At 38.2% G+C, this 26027-nt stretch overlaps 1 protein-coding gene across 6 annotated transcripts in view; it reads left to right on the forward strand.

Annotated features, from left to right (window-relative positions):
* sptbn4b (spectrin, beta, non-erythrocytic 4b) overlaps positions 1-26027 on the forward strand; it is an 86392-nt gene that overhangs the window by 27033 nt on the left and 33332 nt on the right. For 5 of the 6 annotated variants that reach the window (XR_004342870.1, XM_032590909.1, XM_032590910.1 and 2 more), the window contains exons 13-25: positions 1625-1775; positions 2594-2730; positions 2938-3087; positions 4211-4579; positions 5078-5292; positions 5372-5509; positions 7613-7853; positions 7935-8093; positions 8638-8768; positions 8839-9064; positions 9292-9494; positions 11647-11737; positions 17991-18137. Coding sequence is in view for 5 of the 6 variants with exons in the window: in XM_032590909.1 (XP_032446800.1) it covers positions 1625-1775; positions 2594-2730; positions 2938-3087; positions 4211-4579; positions 5078-5292; positions 5372-5509; positions 7613-7853; positions 7935-8093; positions 8638-8768; positions 8839-9064; positions 9292-9494; positions 11647-11737; positions 17991-18137 (2358 nt within the window). In the remaining variant the exon portion in view is untranslated. Of the gene's footprint in view, positions 1-1624; positions 1776-2593; positions 2731-2937; positions 3088-4210; positions 4580-5077; positions 5293-5371; positions 5510-7612; positions 7854-7934; positions 8094-8637; positions 8769-8838; positions 9065-9291; positions 9495-11646; positions 11738-16176; positions 16318-17990; positions 18138-26027 lie in introns of those variants that run through there. The other variant, XM_032590912.1, reaches the window with a different exon arrangement.

Below are 26027 nucleotides of genomic sequence, written 5' to 3' on the forward strand. Positions count from 1 at the left end.
TAGCGGTGCTTTTTAGGAATCCACGATACATCGGTACAAACATCGGTATCGGCCGACATGATTCACTTTTTCACATATCGGTATTGGTCCGATAAATAAAACTGGGCCGATAGAATCAACCAATATTTATTTTTATTTTTTCTGGTTGTTTTTTTCCCAAATCTGTCGAAACTGTAGTGAAATAAATATAATGTCGGCCATGACAGCAATATTAACATCAGATATCGATACTGGCCCAAATTTACTGGCCCAGATATGAAAATCACTCAAATTTTAAATTTTTTAAAGATTTTAATTTTAAATCATGAACATTCTTCCAGCGGGTAAATAATTTTACACTGTGGAATAATTTTTTACAATCAATGTTGCAACAATTCCTGGCAAAAAATACTCAAATGTAGCAAACTTTTTTATTTTATTTTATTACATTTTTAAGCTAAAGTTTTAGTTTGTAATCTATGGTCTCCCCTAACAGCTAAAGTAAATTTTAAAATGCTTAGCGCCTTTCACAAATACATTTTGGGTCTTAAAAAGTAAAACATAATCAAACAGAAAAAAATACAAATTAAATTCTCTGAAATTTGCAAACAGATGTACAAAATATTCAGAAAACTCAGTATGGAAAATTACATTTTAATAAGAATGGTCGTCAAGGTCAAAACTAATACAAGAACACATTAGATGTGAAACTTGTTCTGGCCTGCATTATGCATGCATTAAAAGCGCTCTACCGCCCCCTTCTGGATGAAATTATCACATTTACACAATATAATAATAACAACGTGATAAGTGTTCGAACATGCATTTTTTTTTATGTGACAGCAATATTCTTCCATATAACTACAATGAGCACAAGGCTGGATGAGAATATTGATGAAAAATTTCTACTTCCACTGGAAGATAATTTCATTTATTATAAGGGGAAAATGTTTTGCTATAAATGAAATAATCTGCCTGTGGAAGTAAAACTTTTTCATTAATATTATGAAAACAAAACTCCTATTTCTTGCTGAAAAGTTCCTTAGAAGTCAGTTTTGTATTATTTCAAGTGTGCTAAAATATTTCCACTCGAGCTTAGACAAAAATACTTGGTAATATTTTGTGTTTTTACAGTGTTTATGCACAACTGAATAGTGCAGAGCTAAATCATGACTATAAACTTTATTCAAAACTTTAAAAAATGAGACTGATGTTCAAAACTACTTTTCAGATTCACATTTTTTTCCAGTTTAAAATCTTTTCTTTAGAACAAACTTTATGGCCCCAACTTAGCTCCGTAATTGTCATAAGCGTCTATGACAGCTTGTCAGTTTTCAGAAGAGTTATTTAGTCTTGTTCTGCATTTCTTTCTTTATTTTTATGATGTAAGGCTCTTTGAACTGCATTGTTGCTGCAATGTGCTCTACAAATAAAATTGATTCGTTTTATATCTGAAGAAAAAACGGGTTTTGCAAAAACTTAGCAAAGCAGAAATATGAATGTGACGATTTTATTTGAAATTTACTCAGAAAATTAAAAATTGATCACTTTCCGTGAGAGAATCAGAGTTTGATGCTTTTTATGTTTCTTGTAAAATGTTTAGTTTAAAATGTGAATAAATGAATCTCTCTTTTCATGCTGCCAGGCTCTGCTGCTGTCGAAGGACTTCGGGAAGCATCTCCTGGAAGTGGACGACCTGCTGCAGAAGCACAGCCTGCAGGAAGCTGACATTTCCGTTCAGGCGGAGAGAGTCGAGACGCTCAACGCTGCGGCGCTCAAATTCACCACCATCGAGGGTAAAAAACGCCCCACTGACAACCTGCAGGGCAAAAATCAGATTCTTTGATCCGTTATAGAGATAATAGTTCTCAGTGACACAATGAGCCGAAGTCTCAGAGGTAAATGTTGATCTGAATGAGACCAAAACTCAGAAATTTCTACTTTATTTACAGTCAAAAAAACAAAACACTGAATGTTCTCTAAAGTTAATTAGTTACAGAAAAGGATTAGGGAGACTAAGTAAAAAAAATAATTCTTTATTTTTTTCCCCAGAATTCTAAGATCAAAGTCAGAATTCGGAGAAAAAAAATTCTGAATTCTTTTTTATTTCTGTCAGTTTTCCAAATTCTCTTTAGGTAATATTCATTTTTATTTGAGTTTTTTTTCAGAATTCCAACTTGATCGCAGAATTATTTTTTCCCTCTGAATTCCAAATTTAAAATAAGTTTTTATTTTTTTTTTCCAGAATTCTGTCTTCTTTCTCACATTTCTGACTTAAGTCTTCGGAGCCACACCTTTTGGGATTTTTTAAACGTCATCTAGACGAAATAAAGCGTAACTTTATTTCCTGTTTTAATGAGGAACTTTCTGTTTTTAATGAACTGGAACCATTTTGGTGGAAAAACCACAATAGTATTGCATTGGTTGCAACCAATTTCTCTTAAATTTTTTTGTTGATGAACTACAAAGAAAATCCTCAATTTTTATTGTCAGTTAATATCAGCCTAGCTTAGCATTAGCTTAGCATTAATTTAGATGGCTTTCTGGAACACATTGTGCGTAATTTTCACCAGTTTTACTCCGGGTTTGTGAGTCGATTGCTTTTGCCTCCCAGGCTACCAGCCGTGCGACCCGCAGGTGATCTGTAACCGTGTGAACCACGTCTCTTCCTGTGTGGAGGAACTGAAACAGCTAGCCGCTAAACGCCGCGCGGAGCTGGAGGAGTCGAGGCAGCTGTGGGCGTTTTTCCAGGTGTGTCGGGTCATGGGAGTGCTTCAGACTTCTTTCAGGACAAATCAGGAGACAATGTCTGAAAATAAAGCAAGACGGCAGCATATGTTTATATTTTTACTCCAATGTGCAGAAATCCCATTATCTTTTCTTAATTACAAACTCTAGTTTTTCAAGAACAGACCGGTTGTTTTTGTTTTTAACCCGTTGTTTTGGTCTCCCTGTTAGGAGCTGGAGGAGTCGGAGGCCTGGATCCGGGAGAAAAGCTCCATCCTGGCGTCTCAGGGCTTTGGGAAGGACCTGAGCAGCGTGCTGAGGTTGCTACAGAAACACAAGACTCTGGCCGGGGAGCTGCTGGCGCACCGCTCGCTGCTGCAGGTGTGTTTTTAACCTGCAACCTTTAAAATGGACTCCGAAGTCCTGATCTATGAGCAATTAACCACATTTTAACCAAACCGTATCAACAAAATAAGCAACATTTTCAGTTCAAAAACTCTTTTTGCTGCTAAATGATTGAATATATAGATTACAGTAGATGAGGGCAGAATACCCAAAACATTACTCAAGTAAGAGTATCAGTACTTTACTGAAAAGTAAAAAGTAGCAAGAAATTGCTCATAACAGTAAAAAAGTATTTTTATAAAAAGTCTATTCAAGTATTGAGTAACTGATAAAGTTATAAATCATTTAATAACTAAAAATTACATCAAAATGACAATAATTCATGTCAGTAACAATAAGTGACAAAATCAGGCAAAAGAAAATAACATTTGTTATATTGTTTTAACAAGAAAACTTTCTTGTTTTCACAGGATTAAAAAAAATCTCGGAATGAAATTTGTATCTCATAAAAAACCTGTAAAAAGCTCATTGCAACAATAAATTTTGTCGTTATAACGGCAAACTTTCTCCTTCGCATTTCGCAAAAACCTGAATTTTTTCCCCCCGATTCAATAAGTTAGTCGTTATAACGAGAAATAAAATTTGTGTCTCCATAGCGACACACTTTCCAGCTTTACATCTCGTTGTAACAATAAAGTTGTCATTTTAACAAAAAAATAGTAAATTTGTCAAATTTTCTCATTTTAACGAGTTTTGCATCTTGTAACTAGCAGGTTTTCCTGATTTAACAAAAAATTTTGTCATAACGAGATTTGAAATTAGTCACTATATGGAGGAACTTCCTTGTTAAATTGAGTTACTACTCCTGAATTTATTTCTAACTTCTGACAGTTAAAGGCTTCCATACGAAGCAGCTTTGTCCTCCATTGTTGTTTTCGAATGTGCATTAGATTCATGGCTGTACTGAAAAAAGGTTCCAGATCAGATCTTTTATATGTAAAAACAAAAAATGCATATGAATGTAACGCATTAAAATCTATATAACTAATTAATTTAAATTAAAGTTAAATTATTTTTGATAATTTTTGTCCGTTTCAACCAGTGTTGCTCAGTTTGTTTGTGTTTTTTCTTCACCTCCTTCTAAAATCTATTTTTCCAGAACACCATAAAGCGGGGGAAACAGATTCTGAGCGAAAAGAGCTTTGGCACGGCGGGGATCCAGGAGCGCATCATGGAGGTGAAAGACGAGTGGAAGAAGCTGGAGGACCAGGCGGCGCAGCATCTCGGCCACCTGCAGGAGGCGCTCAACTTCTTCCAGTTCTCCACGGAGACGGATGACGTGGCGGCGTGGCTGCAGGACGCCTACCGCCTGGTCTCCAGCGAGGACTTTGGCCACGACGAATACTCCACTCAGTCGCTGCTAAAGAAGCACAAGGGCGTGACAGAGGCCATCGATAAACACAGGTTACATGTAGTTGCTCTGCGCAAACACATGGTGGTGCTGTCTCTGCAGTACAGAGAGCAGGAGGTGAGTTATGGAGGCTAAACCTGTTAAAGCTGCAGTATGTACCTTCTACTTACATATTGATTCATTTGCAGTGTCCAGGTTTGATGCAAATTAGCAACATGAGGCGCTTAAGGAATTACCCTAACCCTAACCCTAATGTATGAGTTTCTAAGTGTGCTAATGGCAGAGAAACAACTTACAGGAAAACCATTTACCTGCTGTCATTGGTGGGGATGCTAACTAGAATTAGCATTCACAACAGGCTATCCTAGTTGCATTGTAGCACCAGATGGCGGGTGATTGACAGCGCTATGACCCGCCCCCTGGCTCTGATTGGTTGTTTCCAATTAGCTCTGGGAGAAGGCAGAAGAGCTTTGTCTCATTCTATCATGACATGGTGACAATTTCAACAAACGTAAAAGAAATATGATTTATAAAAGTTATAAACTGAAACTTTAACTATATATTTTTAATCTTTGTAAGCATGTGGTGTGACTTTGTTTACTCACCTGTCTGCAGGAGGTTCAGGTGCGTTTGGGTGAGGTGGAGCAGCTGTACACGGAGGTCGCAGAGGTCGCCGTTCTCAGACAGCAGTGGCTCCACGACGCACTCGCCGTGTACCGCATGTTCAGCGAGGTGAACGCCTGCGAGCTCTGGATCGACGAGAAGGAGCAGTGGCTGGAGAAGATGGAGATCCCGGAGAAGCTGGAGGACGTGGAAGTGGTGGCGCACAGGTGAGGGGGAACTCCGAGGACCCGACAGAGAAACACAGAATGCTTTCTGTTCCCAAATCCACCCTTCTCTGCGATTTAGGTTTGAAAGCCTGGATCAGGAGATGAACAGCCTGATGGGACGGATCCTGGACGTCAATGAGATCGTTCAGCAGCTGCTGGACGGAGGTCATCCGTCTTCAGCGGAGGTCAGAGGTTGTCAGGATCACCTCAACTCCAGGTACAAAAACATTGCAGACGACGCAACACGGATTGTTAATCTAGGTACTTTTGTAACTTCGAATCTCATTCTTGGCCCTGGAATTATTAATTTGCGCTGCTAGAAACGGAAAGTGAAACTTTAAACGGACGTTTTTGACCTGAACCTTGAATTCACACTGCAAAAACACAAAATCTTAACAAGTACTTTTTCTCTAGCTCCTAGTGCAAATATTTTTGTGCATTTGAAAAAAGACAAAACTACAGCAGCATGTTAGGACAAAAAAAAGAGAAGTACATTTCCTCAAAAAAAATTTCACAAATTTTCAAGAAAAGACGAGGAAATTTCTCAAGAAAAAAACCCCCTGATATTTTGAGATTAACGGCAAATATTTTCTATAAAATAGTTTAGAAATTTCTACATTTTGAAAATTCAATTTTCTTTTTACTTTTGAAACTCAGAAATGTGTAAAAAAAAAAAAAATCCCTGGCGATTTCTGAGGGCTTTTTTTGTTTGTTGTTTTTTTTTACAATTTTGCAAATTTTCACACTCAGAATTTTCCATGTTTTTTTTTAGAAAATTTCTGATTTTAAAAATTTCAGTTTTTTTTTTTTTGGGCAAATTTGTGGGTTTTCAATCTGGGAAATTTCCTCATTTCTTTTGAACATTTTACAGATTAATCTAACAATTTCAGAATTTTTTGCGAACATTTTGTCCTTTTTTTCTATCTAAAATAGCTATAATTTGTCCTTTTGGCACAACTTAAACACAACAGTCTTTCACAGCGTCCCATCAGAAGCAGAAATGAACGGCCAGTGTGCCGATTGAAGCAGCTTTGTTATCCATCGCTGTTGTTAGTGAAATTGTTGCCTGTGCGTCAGATTTATGGGTTGTACCAGAAACGCGAATGCAAAGGCTCCAACTCAGGACTTCTATATGTAAAAGGGCTTAAATGATTTAAATATGTTAAAATCTATTTAATTAATTAAGTTGTGTGTCTTATAAACTACCATTCAGTGTGTGTGTGTGTGTGTGTGTGTTGACTTGTTCATTGACTGCTTTAATGTCTGGCAGCAGCAGAGTCTTGTGACCTTGGCTCCTCTCGCGGTCTCAGGGTGACCATCTGTGCTGCTTTCCTCCCTCAGGATGAGCTCAGCTCTCATCACATGTCCACAAATATCAACAAACACGAAAGATCTGATTTTATTATCACCTCGTCAGGCGTTTATCGGCTAAATACAATATCCCTCACTTTTTAATCAATAAACATATATAATATTTGGGTTAGCTTTTCCACTTAAATCCTCATTAGTCTTCAAGCAGCAACTGAAGTCAAAAACACAAAATATTACCAAGTAATTTTGGTCTGAAAATATCTTGGTACCCTTGAAATAAGATAAAAGCTAACTTACAAGCAGAGGTGAGCAGAGTACACAAAAATTGTACTCAAGTAAGAATAGCATTTCTTCAACATATATTTAGTGAAGTAAAAGTAAAAACTAGCAAGAAATTACTCAAGTAAGAGTAAAAAAGCATTTGGTAAAAAGTCTACTGATCAAATTATCAAGAATTTAAAAATTACATAATCAGATGAACCAAAATGTAAATTAAAGTGGAAAATTTTGTAATTTAAGGACCGAAATGACAATAATTCATATAAGTAACAAAAATATAAATATATAAATAATAAATAAATATAAATTATCATATTCTTTTTAAGATTTAAAGCTGTAATTTTATTTTTAAAAATTATATATATATAAACTGTCACTATGCTGTCAGTTTGTCATGAGACAGATAATCTCTGAAAACATCAATCTTCTCCACCTCTTTCCTGAGCTGCCATTACCATCTGAAGAAATGCACCAAAACAATCAGAAACAGGAGGCAGGCCTTAGCGTTGTCAATCAAGCTCATGAACGCGCTGTAAAATCTGCTAATGTCGGAGAAACAATTTACTGTTACATTAAAACTGTAAAAAACCTTCGTCACACTGCCTATGCTAACTAGCATTGGCATTTATGACGGGGTTTACTAGCTGCAGCATAGCAGAGAGCAATGTTTAAGTAAAATTGACCATTTAAGTGAATTTCTGCATCTGTTTTTGTTTGTTTTGTGTGGCAGGTGGAACACCATCGTTGAGCTGGTGGAGCAGAAGAAGGATCAGCTCGACTCGATGCTTCGCCTGCAGAATTACCTCCTGGAGTGCGCCGAGATCAAGTCCCAGATCCAGGACAAGAGGAAAGCCATCGACGCCACGCAGTACATGGGCAGCGACCTGGGAGGCGTCCTCGCTCTGCAGCGACGCCTCTCCACCATGGAGGGGGCGCTGTCTGTCCTGGAGCCCAAACTGCTGCATCTACAGGTACAGGAAGCCCACAGACGAATCATAACGGTCCAAATCAAACAGTTTCTGATCGTAGCTTTTCCCTTCGTGCTGATGCAGGAGGAAGCAGAGTTTCTGGCCGCCGCTCATCCCAGCCGAACCATGGAGATCCTGGTGCCGTTCGATGGCATCAGCGTCGAGTGGGAGGAGCTTAAAAGGACGCTACAGGGATGTGAGGACTCGCTGATGGTGGCCAGCAGGCTGCAGAGCTTCATACAGGTACACAGAAACAACTTAAACAGAGCTTTAGAATTTATCAAGAAAATTAATTAGATTAGGGAAGATAAGAGCGCCAAATATTTTCAAATTTAGCAAAAATGCTAAAGTGCTGAATGAAAAATTAGGTCCTCTACTAGTACAAGGGAGCCCACCACTGCTATTGATTTTAGAAGAGACAATTTTACACTGTGTACAAGAGGTTTTACTATTTTAAAAGACAAAATGAGTTGACAAATTAAACTACTGTTAGCGTCTTATATTAGTAATCAGTCTGGTTCGTCCTGCTAGCATTGTTTGAAAAGCTGCCTGCTTTATTCAACTGAAAGTTTACAAAACAGCCAAATAAATTACTGCTTTAGAATTTGTCTGGAAAAATTTGTTAAAGGAAACCAAGTACGCTAAATGTTGTCAAAGTTAGCAGAAACTGCTGCTAGTAGCGGATTAGCACAAATGTACCAACCACTGCATCTAAATTCTTGCCTAACTCTACAAATTCATCTAACATCAGCAGCTTTGAAACGAGACTCATGTCATGTCCCATCAGGACCTGGACTCCTTCCTCACCTGGCTGGTCCAGACCCAAACGGCCGCTGCCTCGGACCAGCTGCCCAACGATCTGGAGGAGGCGGAGAAACTCATCAACAAGCACGCCGCTCTCAAAGAGGAGATCGGACGGTAGGTGGCTGCTCTAACAAGTCTCCTTTCTGCCGTGTTTCACCTAACGCGCCGTCCGGTCCGGATCCAGGTACGAGGAAGACTACGAGCGTCTGCAGGCCATGAACGAGCTGCTGGAGTCGGAGGACGCCCCCCTGCCGCAGGCCGCCCTGCAGCAGTGGCTGCAGAAGCTCGACGTCGGCTGGAACAAGCTCCTGGAGATGTGGGAGAGCCGGAGGGAGGTTCTGGTCCAAGCTCACATCTTTCACCTGTTCCTGCGAGACGTCAAACAAGCCGAGTCCTTCCTGAACAACCAGGTGAGTTTTTTAAAACTCAAAACATTACGATTAGAGCAACTATATGACCGTACAGCTTTGAAAAGCTTTAGTAGAGTCTCCTGTACAACCAATAAGAATGCAGCAAGTAGGAAGATTTACCCAAAATATCGATAATATCAATACGGATCGATACTAATTTTTGCTCAATTCTTTATTGTTGTCTTTGACTTTTAAGTCACTTCCCGGTTGTCCTTTTCCTCCTCCAGGAATCGGCTCTGGCCCACGTGGAGCTCCCCACCACGGTGGAAACGGTCGAAGGCGCCATCAAGAAACATAAGGATTTCACTACCACCATGGAGCTGAACCTGCACAGGATCAAAGCTGTGATCGAGGCGGGAGAAAGCCTGATCAGCCAGAACAACATCTACTCCGAGCGAATCCGGGAGCGCATCGACACTCTCGCCAAGAGGTAACAAACGACGCTGACAGGATGCAAGTCATCGATCAACAAGTTCATCTACAGTTGATTTAACTTCTCGAGATTTGCTCAAGTCAGAGTAGAGACACTTCATAATAAAATCACTCAAAGTGCAGCGTAGTAAAATACTCCTAAAAGTAATTTTTTAAAAAAAGAAGTAGTTACACAAATGGATGTAATAATGTAAGAGAGTAAATGTAACTCGTTACTAAAAACCTCTGTTCATCTGTATTAAATAATAAAAAGAATCTTGTGGTTCTTGCATTATTAGACATATATAATGTAATAAAACAGGAGCCTCTTAAGTTGCTGAATAAAAAAATAATCGTCAAAATAAGTAAAATCTGTGTAATTCGTAATTTCTCATGAACACAGATGTTGTTGCTCTTAAAGGATTGTTGAAACTTCGGTCGATAAAGTGCATTAACTCAGAAAAACTCTAACAAATCAACCTCACTTATCGGCGCCATGATTTCTTCTATTATGTTACATTTTTTCTGCTTTACTGTCATCATATCTCCTTACCTTCGCAGCACATCGGAAATATTTGAATGACAAGTCAACCCCGCTGTTGGTGATATAACCTAAGGAGGTTGTCGAGTGTTTATATTTCAAAACGGAACAGGATAAAGCTAATTTTAAATAAAACACCGGACCGTTTCTCTTTCCCGTTCTGTTATGTCCCCGCCGCCATCTTTATTCCTGAATCAGCGACTCCGTTTATGGATGGCGGCCAAACTACAACACTAAAATAAGGTCTCAGTGGATGGTATTAGTTAATTGAGAGGAACTAATTTTAATCTACTAAACCATTAATCCACAATCATAAGTTGATTATTTGTTTGCATCCCTAGCTAACAGAATCAAAGTAAAACAAATACTGAGCAGCTATAGATTTTAGGTGTCTTTGTTTTTGATTTTTAGCTAAAACTCTCTGCACTGTCCTGGGTGCGTCAGTCTCAAAAATCTAAGCAGCTGGTAAAACACAACAACAGTTTTGAGAACAAAGAGAGAGACTCTCAGAGAGACAAAGAGACAGACAAAAGGACCGGTTTGGTCCAAAAGCACAACCCTGACCGTGAAATCTGGGTGACAGCTGAGGTTTTGAACCGCATGCATTTTGTATTAGATTACCATGAATGTCTGCGAGCTTGCTCTAAAATATGCACCTAAACCAGCTCACTGGACCAATAAGCGTCTGTGCACTGATGCAGTTTGTCCACATATAAATGTGGTATTATGCATTAGTGCCATAATCACCAATTTTCATTGTGTATTAATGGTAACTACAGCCAGAGTACACTGCAAAAACACAAAATCTTACCAACTAACTTAGAAGTAATTTTTCAGCAAGATGTAGGAGCATGTTTTAAGTCAATAATTTCTTAAAATCTATTAAAAAAAAAAGATTATTTCACCAATAAGACATTTTTCAAATTGTTATTAGTGAAATAATCTGCCATCACAACAGGTCTTTTTTTTTTTGTCAACTTTAACAAACTAGTGACTTAAAACAAGCTCCTTGTTGCTCAAAAGTTACTTATAAGATAGTTTTGTCTTATTTCAAGTGTACAAAGATATTTACACTAGAAACTAGACCAAAAACTTTGGTAAAAGAGCAAAATTTTTGCAGAAAGTCGTTTTTTGTATGTTTGTCACACTTCAGTGTTTCAGAACATCAAACCAAATTAAATATTAGTCAAAGACAACATAAGTAAATAGTGATGCACCAATATGAAAATTTGTGCAGACATCACTATTAATATTGCTGTTATGGCCGATAACTGATATACCAATATGTATATTTCTCTACTGTTTTGACACCTTTGGAAATAATAAAAAATGACAGCAAAAGAAATATTTGCTGTTGATATTGGCAGTTTTCTGTATTGGACCAATACTGATATGTTAAATAATTACTGATATCAGCTGATATCGATGTTAGTGTTGATATATCGTGCATCTCTGACAAATAAACACAAAATTCAGCTTTAAGGCAGTGTTTATTAAATAAAAAATGCTAGTAATTTCTTCCGCTTAGTTGACAAATGCTCAGACAACTCAAAAGCAACAAAATTAATTTATGTTTATCCAGAAGGTTTATAAGTTCTGGGTTTAAATCTTCCTTCTGTTTGTGTTTCAGGGGAAACCGGAACAGGGTACTGGCCCAGCAATGGCTGGAAAAACTGAACGACCAGTGGGAACTTCAGAGATTTCTCCAAGACTGTCATGAGGTAGGAAGCTGATGGGGTTTCAGTAGCTGCTTCATTGTCAAGTCTCACTCTGTCCGGTTAAAGCTGCAGTAACTAACTTTTATAAAATATAGGTTTTTTACATATTTGTTCAATAATTTCCATTATTTATCGTTTTTCTCTTTCTACGAAAACTGGTCGAGTCTGGTGTTTTGGTCTCAACTAATCCTCATTTTTGAAGGATAATTTTGTTTACAGAGACTTTCATTCATTTTATTTGTTGTTTTGTTTATTTATGTTGGATATTTAAGATGTCTTCCAGTTCCAGTGTTTAAATGTCCATTGGAAGTTGAAGTTTATTCATCTTTAAGAATGTGTTCTTGCGTTATTATTATTGTTCACATTATATTACTTGAAAATGATCTCAAAACAACGATATTATCATTTATCACAATCACAATTTAAATTTTGTATTATCGTGACAGAGCTTTCTGTCTCATACTATGTTGTCACAACACAGTAATAATTTCAACAATATGTAAAAAAAAAAAAAAGAGAGAAAGTGCCATACTGCAGCTTTAATGTCTGGTTGGGTTCCAGCCCGGTTGATTGTGTCTCCATTGACCCCGTGTTCCTCTGAGCTGTGGTTGGCGCTCTGATGATGTCATTTTGAAGCGCCTGTCCGTGGTTGGCCAGCTTCTCTTAAATCTCTGGGTATACTTGTACATTGCTCTGTCCAGTGGACGCGGTTTGTCTGCACATAGCACCTTTGCTCATCCGGTGACATAAATTCACAGGTAGATCAGTGAATTCGGTTTGCTGCCAATCAAACTGATGACATGGCTCGACCCGGCTTGTACCACCACTGAAATGGTTCTGACAAATGGGGAAGAACCATTCAGGATCTTTAAATGTTCAATTGAATTATTTGATTACCTGCAGATTGTGTAGTTTGTTGATGTTCAAAGATATTTACATATTCAACTGTCCTGTTAATATAATGTTGTGGGGGGAATTTACATAATGTAAAACTACTGAAAACATTAGATAAAGATTAAAAATATTAACATTGGTAACTAAATATGGGTAAATATTATTTTTTATTTAGAAATCTAAATATTATGTTTGGAGCTAAACATTTAGCTTGTAAACTATATCTAAATGTTTAGTTAACAAGCCAAGTATTTGACTAAAATATTTGAACATAATATTTAGCTCTGTAGATAAATGTTTAGGTAAATACTTAAGCTAAATATTTAGCTTGTAAACTAAAAGTTTAATTTGGAGCCAAATATGTAGCTCCAAATTTAATATTTATTTAGCAAGCTAAATATTACACCTGGAGCTAAATATTTAGGTTGTTAGCTGAATATTTATTTAACAAGTAATATATTTAGCTTGCTTAATTTAATTAAGTTAATTATTTAGTAAGTAAGCTAATATTATTTTACCTGCTAAATAATTCGCTCTAAATTAAAAGTTATTTAGCAAGCTACATATTAAATTTGGAGCTAAATATTTAGCTAACTCTTTTTTCTGATTTTAACTTTTCATAAAGAGTCCAGTTGATTTAAACTGCCTTTTAAATTAAAATCATCATTTGAAAACTGCTTTCTGTATTTCACTGGGCTATATTTGTCTATTAAAATTAGTTTAATGATTTTAAACATTTTAAACGTGAGAAGAAGATGGAATTTAAGGGATATAAATGTAATAAAAATTGGGATTGTTACATGTTATTAGAGTTCAACCTTGAAAACAGACAGGATGATAAAATGTGCGCCGTCCTCCGATCAGACCGCGGTCCTCCATGACCTCGGCAGTCACATCACTTATGCAACTTTTAAATTCCTCTGTGCGCGCGCTCCTGTTGGCCTCTGGAGGTGTGAGCCCGTCGTGTTTACTGCTGCCTGTTCCCCGACACGTCTGCGCGGCGCCAACACGAAGTGTGATAGCTCCAAGAAGAGGCGACGACGTGTGAAAACCAGCCCCGATTCATAAAAACAGCCGATCTGCTAATCCGTCCTGCCCTCCTCTCCTTCTCCCTCTGCTTTCGTTTCTTGCTGCTTCACCACTGCAGCAGCATCAAGCTGGAAACTGAGAGTGCAGCTGCAGAGACGGAGGGGAAGATCAAACATTAACAGAGCTGCTGCTAACGATTACTCTGACAATTAATTGAATAATTAGATTTAAAACTTGGCACCTCTTTAGCCTTTTTTTAAAATACAGAATTAGATAAACAAAATCAAATTCCTTTTATAAGTAAGAATATACACATTTTGTTACCTAAAATGCAAAAATATAGCATTCCTATAGTGAATTTGAACAGAGTGAAGCTAAAACTATGCAATTTGAAGAGTTTTGGCAAAACATATTTACAAATCAAGGTGTTTTTATTTTAAAGGGGATCTATGATGCAAAATTCATTTTTGCCACATTTTTCTGCTTCCATTTGCGTCTCAACAGCTTCTAAAAACAATCCCAAGTGCTTAAAAAAGCCACCCAGCCGTTGTTTGGTGTCTGGAAAATGAGACGTTTCAAAAACTTCCAGAAAGTAACGACGCAAATGAGCAAGCACAGCACTGTTACCTAGCAACCCCAGTGGAACTCCAGCACGTTACCTAGCAACCCAAGCTGAGCTCCATCACGTTTGCTCAGCTGCTTTTACCGCTGTATGCGCTGTACAATGGCTGCTGGAAAAGACAAGTGTTCCGTTCTTGGCTTATCGTGCTGGTTAAAGGAGGTTCCACTTCTGCTTTTCAGAAATACACGTGTATAATTGCATATCTGTTTTCAACAATTTTCATGAGTGTAGATTTTAAACTGATTTGAGGGACCTATCCTAACCTGTTCAAGGAACCATAAGAGCTCACCTTTAAATGCATAATGTTTTTGTATTTTGCACAGTTTTGTCTTAATTACTGCTTTAACAATTTTTTGATTACCAAGTAGTTGATGAAAAATTATTCATAACAGTGAATTCAGTTCATTGTTTCAGTCCTACTGTAGAACAGCTGAGCAAAAGCTTTAGCAGAAGGAATTGAAAATATTTATTTTTTATCATCTTTTTTCTCTCAATGCTGTTTAAAGCTGCAGGATGTAACTTATATAAAAAATGTTATTTTTACATATGTTGAAACTGTTGCTATGTTTTATCAGTATGTTATGAGACAGAAGAACTGTGAAAAACTCGAGCACCTCTCCCTTCTCCTAGTGCTAACTAGAAACAGCCAATCAGAGCCAGGGGGCGGGTCTTAGCACTGTTAATCACTCCTCAGTTTAGCACAGACTGCCATGAATGCTCTGGTTAGTTAGCATAGCCCCGATAAACTGTCTCTTATAATTGTAAGTCATTTTTTGGTGTTAGCACATTTATCAGCATACATGAGGTTGATTGACAACGCTAAGACATGCCTCTTGGCTCTGATTGGTTGTTTTTGGTCAGGAGCGTTGCATTGCTTCAGACGGCAATTGTAGCTCATGGAGGAGGGGAAGGAGGTTGATCTTTTCACACACAGGTTATCAGTAGTTTGCATTTTAATTACAAATCTTTGTCTACTTTCTGCTAATGTCAAAAAATTACAATTTCATAATTGTGGTGTTTCCATTAAATAAAATATTTAATAAAAATCACACGTGATTAAGCTTGTTCACACAGTAAGTAATTAAAATAATGACAGCGACGATGTAAACAGTTACATCAGATGTATTCATAATTCAGCTCTCACCATCTATCAGCCAATCAGATGGGATGTCGACGGCTTGGAGCGACAAGCCCCGCCTACTTGGGAGCAGCTACATGCTAGTCATTCAATTTTGGGGGAAATTGTAGTCAGCCATTTTGGAGAAGAGCTATGGATTCAAAACGTTGGAATGACACAACTTTTTATGAACTGTGATGTTGTGAGAGCTCTGGTGGAGCAAAAAAAAAAAAAAAAGAAGAAAATCAAAAAACAAAATCATCATCTTACTACCTCTTCTTGTTGTCTTCTTCGTGGTTTTTGCCTGTAGTAACATCCGGCAAAACATGAGGCGAAAAAGTGTTTCGAAATGGCTGAAAAACCACCTCATCCTAACGCAAAAACTTTTTAAAACAAAAACGTGACTTAAAAAAAAAATTGCATGTCTCCATGAAGCGAATCTATTTTGTGGTTAATAGAAACGCAGCCAAACCAACAAACCTGTAAAAAACAGATGATCGGTACCTGCCGTCCCGGACTGCTCGGTCCTCCCCGCCTCCATCCCACCGAGCATCCGGCTCAGCCACAGACGGAGCGATGCAGGGGAGGGGCTCGGCTCTGTGCCATTTTATTGTTGTTTTTTCTTTTTTGGGAGGAGGGTGTCTCTCTCCTCTCACTCCTCCGTCACTGATCCACCCCCATTCCCGCATCCTCTCCTTTCTGAGCGAATCTTTGGCACCAGAGGAAGGAGGGAGGAAGTCTCTTCACTGCTGGTTTCATTTTCCTCCCAGCTTTTTTTTTTTTTTTTTTCCATCTCTGCTCCCGTGTTTCCTGCATAGAGGAGCATCTTTGCATGTCGGCGGAGAAGCGAGGATGCGGACATCGGAGGCTGCAGCCTGCAGCTGCCACTACCCAGCGGGCTGCTGCCGTTAACCGCCGCTGGTAAACCAGATTTCTTCCTCCCGCCTGAGTGAGAGCAGAACACGGAGATGCTGAGAGTTTTCCGACGGGTTTTTAAATTAAATGTGCCTATCGCAGCCTGAGTGGGAGCGGGGGTGTGTGCTCGGTGTTCGAGTCTGCGTAGGTGATGGTGGGTGGGGGGAGATACTGTAAGCTTTTATGCTGCACATGTGAATTCCTGCAGCCATGTTTGTTGTTGCACGTGTGTCAGGCTACATGCGCCGTGCGTCATTAACCGTGACCTTGTGTTTCAACTAGAAAAGCCGTAAAAATATGAGGTAAAAATGCAAAAAAAGGTTTAATTTATGCTAACATGAATCTCTTCTGCACTAAATATGTTTAATAATCAATAGTTCCGCTCTGCATCTTTTGATAAGAGTGTTTTGATCTTCCAGAAATTTATCTGAGCTTCAATAGCTGCGTTTTCATTGACCAAATAATTATAATAATTGTGTTTTACTTATTATTTAGTGTTTTTATTGACAACATTTTTGTATTTAAGTCATTTTAATTGTGTGATAGCACACATTCTAATAACATCAACATGTTAGTAGGTTATCATGCTAATGACAACCCATACACTAAAGGTAGCATTAGCAGCTAATGCTATAAACATAGCACTAGCTACCTTTTATAGCTAAAGGTTGCCTTAATGCTACAAGCTAAGGATACCAAAAAGGAGACTTTTGGTATCCTTACTTGCCTCGCAGTGTCTTTCCCATGCTTTCCCGCTCTTTGCAGGCGTTAGTCTCTCTGTATCGTTAAGCAGCGATCGCATTACCTTTTGTAGCATTAGTAGTACAAATGCAATTCAATTCAAATACACTTCATTGATCCGAAAAAGAAATTAAATAAAAAATTCTTATTTGATTTTTTAATAGTTGCTAACATTAGCAGTTAGCTAAGATTTATATGTAAGCTGAGCTTTACATGCTAAATGTCAACGTTACTCAACATGCTGGTGATAACACACATCCTACTGGTAGTGTCGACACTCTTGTCGCTCATCATGCTAGCGTTAGCCTTATGGCATCACTAACAGTGATGTAATTCAACGAGAGGCAGAGTCACGCTGGGCAGGTCGCCAGTCCATCGCAGGATGTTGGTTTTATATGTTAATATTAATAATAACAAAAAAATAGTCACACGATCGACAGTTGCTTGTTGCCACTGGGGCAAACCGGTGAAGACAAAATGGTAAATGGACTGAAGTTATATAGCACTTTTCCAGTCATTTTGACCAGAGTCACATTCATCCATTCACACTAAGAAACATTTATACGCAGAACAGTAAGCAATTTGCCCAGAGGCACATCGACATGTGGCAGGAGGAAGCTGGAATCGAACCTACAACCTTGCGATCGCAAGACAACTCCTCTGCCCACAGAGTCACAGTCGACAACTGGAAGTAAAGTTGGAGGCGCTGAAAGTTTTTTAATGACTTACCACATAAATAAACATATTTAGGTGTGATTTTATGATTTTAATTGTGTTTCTTATTTAGTGGAAACGATGCAATTGCGAAGTTGTGTGTGTTTTTTTTTTGTTTGTTTGTTTTTTGACATTAGCAGAATATGGACAAAGTTATGGGCACATTTGCAGCTAACTTCCGGTTCCTCTCCTTCTCCTCCTCCTCTGTCGTCTTCTCTCTCCAGCTGGGGGACTGGGTGTACGAAAAGATGCTGATGGCGAGGGACAGCAGCCGAGACGAGACCCAGAAGCTGCACAAGAAGTGGCAGAAGCACCAGGCTTTCATGGCCGAGCTGGCCCAGAACAAGGAATGGCTGGATAAAATCGAAAAGGTGAGTGCTGCCGTCAGATAATGCAGCTTTCCTGCCTGGAGCGAACGGTTTTTGGGTCACTCCGCTGCTGAGTGCATTCTCCCTCTGCTCAGCGAAAGGAGGTTGGAGCCGTTTTCAGAGAGTTTCTTGTGATTCTTGATCCCACGGAAATATTTCACAACAGAGATTTTTCACTTAGATCTTCATAAGATCTCTATTATGTATGCTGTTTTTATTCTGACTCTGCCTGTTTATTGTATAAATGTTTTCTTTTGTTGATTTTTTTTTTACTTCTTTTAATGGAAGAAAAGTCTTGTGGGGTGTTTATCTCAGGACGAAGGATGAAATTTTGCTAGTATGCTAATTCCTGCATATTTACACTGCCATGAATTGCGGTAATATTAACTAGGTCTGTCACAGTAACAAATTTTGCTGGATGATAAATTGTCCCAGAAGTCATTGCAATGAATGACAATATCTTTGTTTTGAGACAATTTTCCAGTAATATATTGGTAATAGCATAATAATAATGCAAGAATACATTCTCAAAGATCAATAAACTTTAAAATCTAGTCAACATTTAACACTGTAACTAGAATAAATAAACAAAACAGAAACAACAAATAAAATTAATGAAGTCCCTGTAAACAAAATTAAAAAAGAATCTAGTTGCGATAAAAACACCAGACTGAAGACTTTTAGCAGCCAGTTTTTGGTAGAAAGAAGGAAACAATAAGAAATGGAAATTATTGAGCTTGTTTTAATTTATCATGCGATTAATTGATTTATTGCAACAGGCCTGAACAACACAGCTGGTCTACAGATAAAACAGACATTAAAACAAAACAACAATTAAATTTTAGTTTTAATTAATATTAAAACTGAGTAAAAAGCCAAAAAAAAAAATTAGAAAATATTTTAAAGGAGAAAGACAATCTGTAATGTTCAGTAATGTTTATAATTTTAGTTGAAACAAAAATCTCTCAAAATCGGGGTGTGCCGTGGCGGCGCAGCGGTTAGCGCGACCCGTATTTGGAGGCCTTGAGTCCTCAACGCGGCCGTCGCGGGTTCGACTCCCGGACCTGACGACATTTGCCGCATGTCTTCCCTCCTCTCCTTCCCTGTTTCCTGTCAGCCTACTGTCATATAAGGGACACTAGAGCCCACAAAAGACCCCTGCAGGGGTTAAAAAAAAAAAAAAAATCTCTCAAAATCAATATTTTTACTATCCAGTGTTTGATGATATAAATAGAACATGCCTTTCCTCTCCCAACCATCAGGGGGTGCTGCAGCACACTCTGCTTCCTCTGACCCTGTGATTATTTTTCTGGGACACTCAACATAAAAAAACAACCTCCTGGGAGTTTGATGCGAGGTAATTAATCTGGGGAAATGATAGCATGGATGGCATGAAAAAGGAGCAGTTTTGCAAGCAAATGTCACCTTGGCCTGGAGCTTACACATAACACACACACACACACACATAACACACACACATAACACACACACACACAAAACGTTTAAAAGTGTACGAATCAAAGAAATGTGGCACAAAGAAACCAATCTGTATGCAGACAGACACAAAGTTCATGCTTAAACTCCTTTTTTTACCTCTTAAAAACTGCTGGTTAGGTGTATCACTGATTTATAGAGAAATCCATTATTCTATGGAAGACTGATACTGCCAAAATTTAAATGTAGAATTAAAACCTCAGGGGTTTTAACTAATTTGATAAAATTCTTTCTTTTTTTTCCCGATATCTTGGAAACTAAATTATCTGTGAGCACGTTTGTTAGCTCCAGAATGGAGCCATTCCAAATATATATTCTCAAAATATATATTGAGAAATGATAATTTCTTGTTATATTTTCTAAAATTTCCAGCCTTATTGTTTTATTTTATGTGAGTTGTCTTTTATGCTGAATATTTTATAGTATAAAGGTTTATTCTTCCTATTCCAGTATGTTTTTATTTTGGGTCCAACTTGTTTTCTTTTCTTACCAGCTTCAGTTAGCATCTTCACAGGAAGCAGACTACTTCGCGGTCGTAACCCACTACAACCAAAACAAACTCGCTAATCTAGCGTTAGCGGGTGAAATGGCTTGTGGTCTTTAGCCAAAGATTAAAGAGAAGTTCTACAACCACTGAAATCTGATGCTACTCCAGTTTTGTTTCTATTTGGTGAAGAAGGAAGCTGCGCTCAGTGTCTTCAGAGGTTTTTGTGTTATTTCCTTCAGAGGATCTTGGTGCAGCGCCCTCCACAGGCGAGGAGGGGAACAGGTTGCTCAAAGGGTTTGGTTGGTTTGACTCAGAGAGAAAGAGAACCACAGCAGCTGGAGATGGTACAGATGTTGAATCAAACCGATTCTACCGGACAATCAGTTGATTTTCATTCAGGAAGTTAAAGCATTTGATACCAAATAAAACAATGACTGATGGATGTTCTGGATCAGTGAGCAGAGGAGACGTGATTCGATGCTCATCATTCACCGTTCCTTGACGTGTCGGCTTCTAATGCCTGGGGCAACATGTCTCCTGTTTTATGTGCTTTTGACGGTTGCCAGGCAGCAGCTGGCCAATCAGACCTCTCGCCTCCTTCCTTCCCCTTTCTGCCATGCATGAAGGTCATTCCTCCATCCCGTCTTGTTCCCGCTTCCTGTTCCCTCTGACTCGTTCACTCATCCTCAGTGGTTTCCTTTCAGTTTCCGTTCTAGACTGAGAGCCAGAATCTAAGTAAGATCTGCTTTTGTCGAAGGTTTTCCAACTGCTTGGATTTACTCTGGAGAAGCCTTCAGTCGAAAAACAAAAAACACCCTTTGAGAAATTCCTTTATTGGGCAGTAACAGCCATTAATGTTTATATTTATCTCTGAATATATCGATAGATGTGGTATATTGGAGATTAAATCAGCTCTGCACAGCCAACCGGCAGTCAGAAACTGGAGTTCTGGATGTAAAACTTAAAAATCTGGAAGTGTCCATCAGCTGGACTGGAGGTGCGTCTCTGGGAAATGTTTTAATTGTGGGATTTTTTTTCGGCTCATTTTTAGATATTTTTTACTTCAGAAGCCTAACAGTCTTTGGTTGTTCATATTACTGTAGAGTGGTCTGCAAATTTGGGCTTGAAAAGCCAGATATTTCACTCTTTTTCATTGTTTAAAAGTAGAGCTGAAACGATTAATCGGATGAATCACGATTAATCAGTTAGTTTTTGTTATTAAAGTTTTTATTGTTGTTTCAGAACACATACGTACATAAACCCTTCCAACCGCTCTCACAAACAAGCCAAACCAAAATAAAACAAAACAACCAGGTCAGCGCATATCAAATCAAAGGTTTCACAGAAGATTAGCGTATACAAACATCCTCGGTGGTAGCAGGAACAACCACAGTAAACAGAAGTAGTCACTCGTCAGTATTTTCCAAAACACAGGAGTTTACTTGTCCAGTACTGCAGGAGAGGAAACAGCTCCAGGATTTCCTGAAGTTTTCTGTGTCGTCATATAGCTTGACCAGCATTTGTTCATATGAAACGTTTTCCAACATTAATTCCAACCAGCTTTTAATATTCCTAACAGTTGTAAATTTCCGTAGTCTGAGGATTATTCTGGCAGCTGTGACCGTCCCCGCCTGCACCACCGTGCTTTGGTGTTTTGATATATTAGGGATCACCGTTTGATTCCCCAAAAAGCACAGTCTTGGTGACATGGTTATCTCCACACCTATACACTGTCCAATGTGTTGTAATACTGTTTTCCAGAATGGAGAAATGCATTTATATTCTCAGATCGCATGTATAAAGTTTCCTGATTCCGTTTTGCATTTCCAGCATAGGTTATTGTTGAGGTGACCCATTCTATGAATCCTGGATGGGGTGAAATAAAATCTAGGTACAATTTTATAGTGCATACATTTTCCTCTAGATTCTTTAATATATTTCACATTATTTGACATTATCCTAAACCATTCGTCATCACTGAAAAAGCAGCCAAGGTCCTCAGATTTTTACATACATCTTTTTGCATAATTATTGAAATAATCAAGTAATTGTTAACTGGTGTACAGAGACTCAAAAAGGTCAATTGCTGAAACACACAGTAAGTGTTGTTATGTTAAATGTTAAGTCCAGCAGAAAGCTTTTTACATGTATAAGTATTTATTTAACTGCAGACGCACCCTCAGGTACAATGTTTATATTCTCATTTTAAAAAAGGAATTTGATTATTTGTTTATTTGCATCTTTTAGTGAATTTTAAAATTGCATAAAAAGGCTTAAATGAAAAATCTGCAATATGTGCCAAGTTGTTTCAGATTAGTCGATTAATCGTTAGTGTAATCGATTAATCGTTAAAATAATCGTTGCTTTTCAGCAAAGGTGTTGTTTTATGTATTAATTGTTTTCATGCGAAATGAATCCAGTCTTTCCTTGAGAGAAAACTAAATAAAAGAAAAGGAGATGGTGAAAAGTTTGCAAAATGTGCCATATTGTTAATCTGATTAATCGATAAATCATTAGAATAATTGTTCACTGCAGCCCTATTCAAATCCTGCAAAAATGTAATTTATTAGCTGCTTTCATGTGACGTAAATCTAGTCTTTCCTTGAGCGAAAACTGAATAAAAGGACAAGAGACGGTGAAGAGGGAGTAAAAGAAGCAAAGCGCCTACAGTAGTAGGTGTTACTGTACTACAGAGATCTGGATCTATAAGCTGACGTTTGCATTGTTCTGAATGCTTAATGCGGTGTTTAATCAATAAATGATGTTCTGTTGCTGCAGAGTGACTGGACTTCCTCAACAAGATGCCAGTCTGTATGGGCAGAATTCACAACCCAACATTTTTGTGAACCTGTCTTAATGCAAAATAACAACTTAAGACCGAAGCTGATTTTATAGCGTCTGTTTCTGTAGTTGAAAAATAAAAAAACGACTTTAAGTTTATGTTTTGGCTAAGATAGAAATTACAAAAGTGTTTCTCTCACTGCCTAGGATTGTATTTGGTTTATAAAGGGAGTTGATCTGTTTTGTCTGAAAATTTAAAGTTTAAATCTTGCGTTGCTTCAGGGAGAGTGATGAAAAGAGAGTTTGCTGCACTTTTAAGCCTAAACCCTTTGGGATTTTGATTCTCGCTCTGCTTGATAATTAGCTGACCTCATTAACTTTAAGAAGGACAAAATCAGCTGCTTCTTACTTCATCTGTTTTCACTCACTTTCTGACATTTTTATTCACTTTCTGTTGTATTTGTTTGTTTATAGAGGTAGCACACAGTCATTAACAAAATAGGTTTCAGACTATTTTTAGAGAAGGTAACATACATCCTTGCTGCTCGTGTAGGAATTAAGAGAAAACTGCTGATAAAATGCATTTAATTAACTGATCATCGTCCTCGATGTGACCACATTTTCTGAGCATCAGCAAAATCCTTAGAGAATAAACCGTCGCTGATGTACAGTACAGACCAAAAGTTTGGACACACCTTTCTAATTCAATGGGTTTTCTTTATTTTCATGACTATTTATAAGGCAATAAATCCCACTTATTAACCTGACAGGGCAGGTTGACCTATGAAGTGAAAACCATTTCAGGTGACTACCTCTTGAAACTCATCAAGAAAATGCAGAGTGTGTGCAAAGCAGCAATCACAGCAAAAGGTTGCTACTTTGAAGAAACTAGAATATAAGGGGTATTTTCAGTTGTTTTACACTTTCTTGTTTAGTGCATATTTCCACATGTGTTATTCATAGTTTTGATGCCTTCAGTGTGAATCTACAATGTCAATAGTTATGAAAATAAAGGAAACTCATTGAATTAAAAGGTGTGTCCAAACTTTTGGTCTGTACTGTACATATGGAAAACTCTGCTAACTGAAGAGCTCCAACTCAGAGACTACAGACTGTAGTTAGCATGCTTAAGACTGGAAAGGACAATACACAGTGGTGGGAAACGCTAACTGAAAAGTTAGTTGCGCTAACGCTAAAGCACTAATCACAAACATTAGGTATGCTAATGCTACAGCTACACAAACACGGTATTCAGCGGCTCCTCCAGACTAGCCTGCAACAATTAGCAAACACCTGGTGGAACTGCTGAGCTCATTATAGCAGCTACTTCTCAGAGCTATGCTGGTAAAAACATGGCTCCTTTAATAGAGGAGCCATGTTGTGATGACTTCCTCAAGGCAGAGTTTCCGAAAGAATTTTTAAAGAGACGGTATTATCTTCTTTCTAGGCACAAAATGTCATTTTATAGCATAATCAAGTAACTGTTGCATTCAGTTGTTATAAAAATGCTACATATATCAAATATGACTTAAAGAAATGTTACTTCCTGATTTAACGCCTTGAAATTGGGCGTCTGTCTCTTTAAGAAACTCCTGCTCTCTGAAGCTCCACCTACAGGAAGTTATCCCATCATGGCTCCTCTGTTAAGCCTTTAACAGCATTTTTACCAGAGTTTCACTGAGAAGCAGCTCCTATAATGAGCTCAGCAGTTCCACCAGGTGTTTGCCAATTGCTACTAGTTAGTCTCAAGGAGCCAAGTGGGGGAGGAGCTGTGCCTTGAAGGCGGAGCTACGTCCAACCGGACGTTTTAGAGCTGAATGGTTGCCATGGAGATTAAAGGATTTCTCAAACGTGCATGAGGGAATCCAAGCAAAACTGCAGGTTTGTTTTTGATGAGGGAATAACTTTATAACATGATGTAAAGCTAAAAAAAATTATATTTTACATAATACTTCCCCTTTAAAGAGAGAGAGGCCCAATTTCAAGGCATTAAATTACAAAGTCAGATTTGACATGCAGCATTTTTAAACAACTGAAGTTAACATAGTTGCTTGATTGTGCATGATACTGCTTCTTTAATAGTTTTGTTGTTGCAAAATCAGTTTCCCAGCTCAGTGGGAAACAGACCTGCGTCTCCATAGAAGAGGGTTTTCCTCTTGGCAGTGGGATCTGTGCAGATGATTAGTGCAGCAGAGGCTCCCAGCCTGAGCATGGCAGCTGCAGCAGCAGCAGCTCGGAGCGGTGGGTGAAGCTGCTCCAGCCCACGCTGCGCTCCCACTCACTGCAGCGGATGCCCGTACAAAGCACAACAACGCAATGAAATCTGACCTAACACAGTCACACTGGCGCTTGCAGGGATGTAGTGTGTGTAAATGCAGGTTTACAGTTAAATACATTAACTTTGATGCTCTTTCTGTTGATGTTTCTGTTAATGTGCTCAGATTAAGCACTAATACTATGGCTGAACTGGCTCCTAAAAACATAATTTCCCTGCAGTTGGAGCAGTGCTGTGTGTGGATGTAAGTGATTCAGGCTGGGTGTTGTCCGCTGTGGATGATGAGTCACTGCGCTGGTCTCAATCTACCCCCCTGCTAAGCTCCAAATGTTTAAAAACTCTCTCTTTGAAACTGAAATTGATCAGAAATAATCATTTTAACTTGATTTAAAGGGGAGGTGTCATTTATTTTCCAGGCATGTAGAGTGACATTTTACCTCACTGCAAAAACACAAAATCTTACCAAAGTACTTTTGGTCTAGTTTAAGACAAAACGGACTCATAAGTAACTTTTCAGGAATATATAGTAGCTTGTTTTAAAACTTCTCCGTTTTAAAACGGAGAAGTTCAATGCAAAAGCAGGAAGTGGATTACAGCGCAGGGCATTCTGGGTAAATAAAACTAAAACAAACAGTAGAAATTGCTAAAAGTCTTTAGCTAAAGACTGAAAGAAATCCACCAGCTGCTAAAATCTGACATTACTCCATTTTTGTTTGCATTTTGTGAAGAAGGAAGTTGCTCTCAGTGTCTTTTTCAGAGGTTTTCGTGTCATTTCCCTCAGTGGTTCTTGGTGTAGTGCCCCCACAGGGGAGGAAGGGAACAGGTTGCTCAAAGGGATTGGATTATTTGACTCAGT

The sequence above is a fragment of the Xiphophorus hellerii genome, chromosome 18 (assembly GCF_003331165.1).
Source record: "Xiphophorus hellerii strain 12219 chromosome 18, Xiphophorus_hellerii-4.1, whole genome shotgun sequence".
NCBI classification, from domain to species: Eukaryota; Metazoa; Chordata; class Actinopteri; order Cyprinodontiformes; family Poeciliidae; genus Xiphophorus; species Xiphophorus hellerii.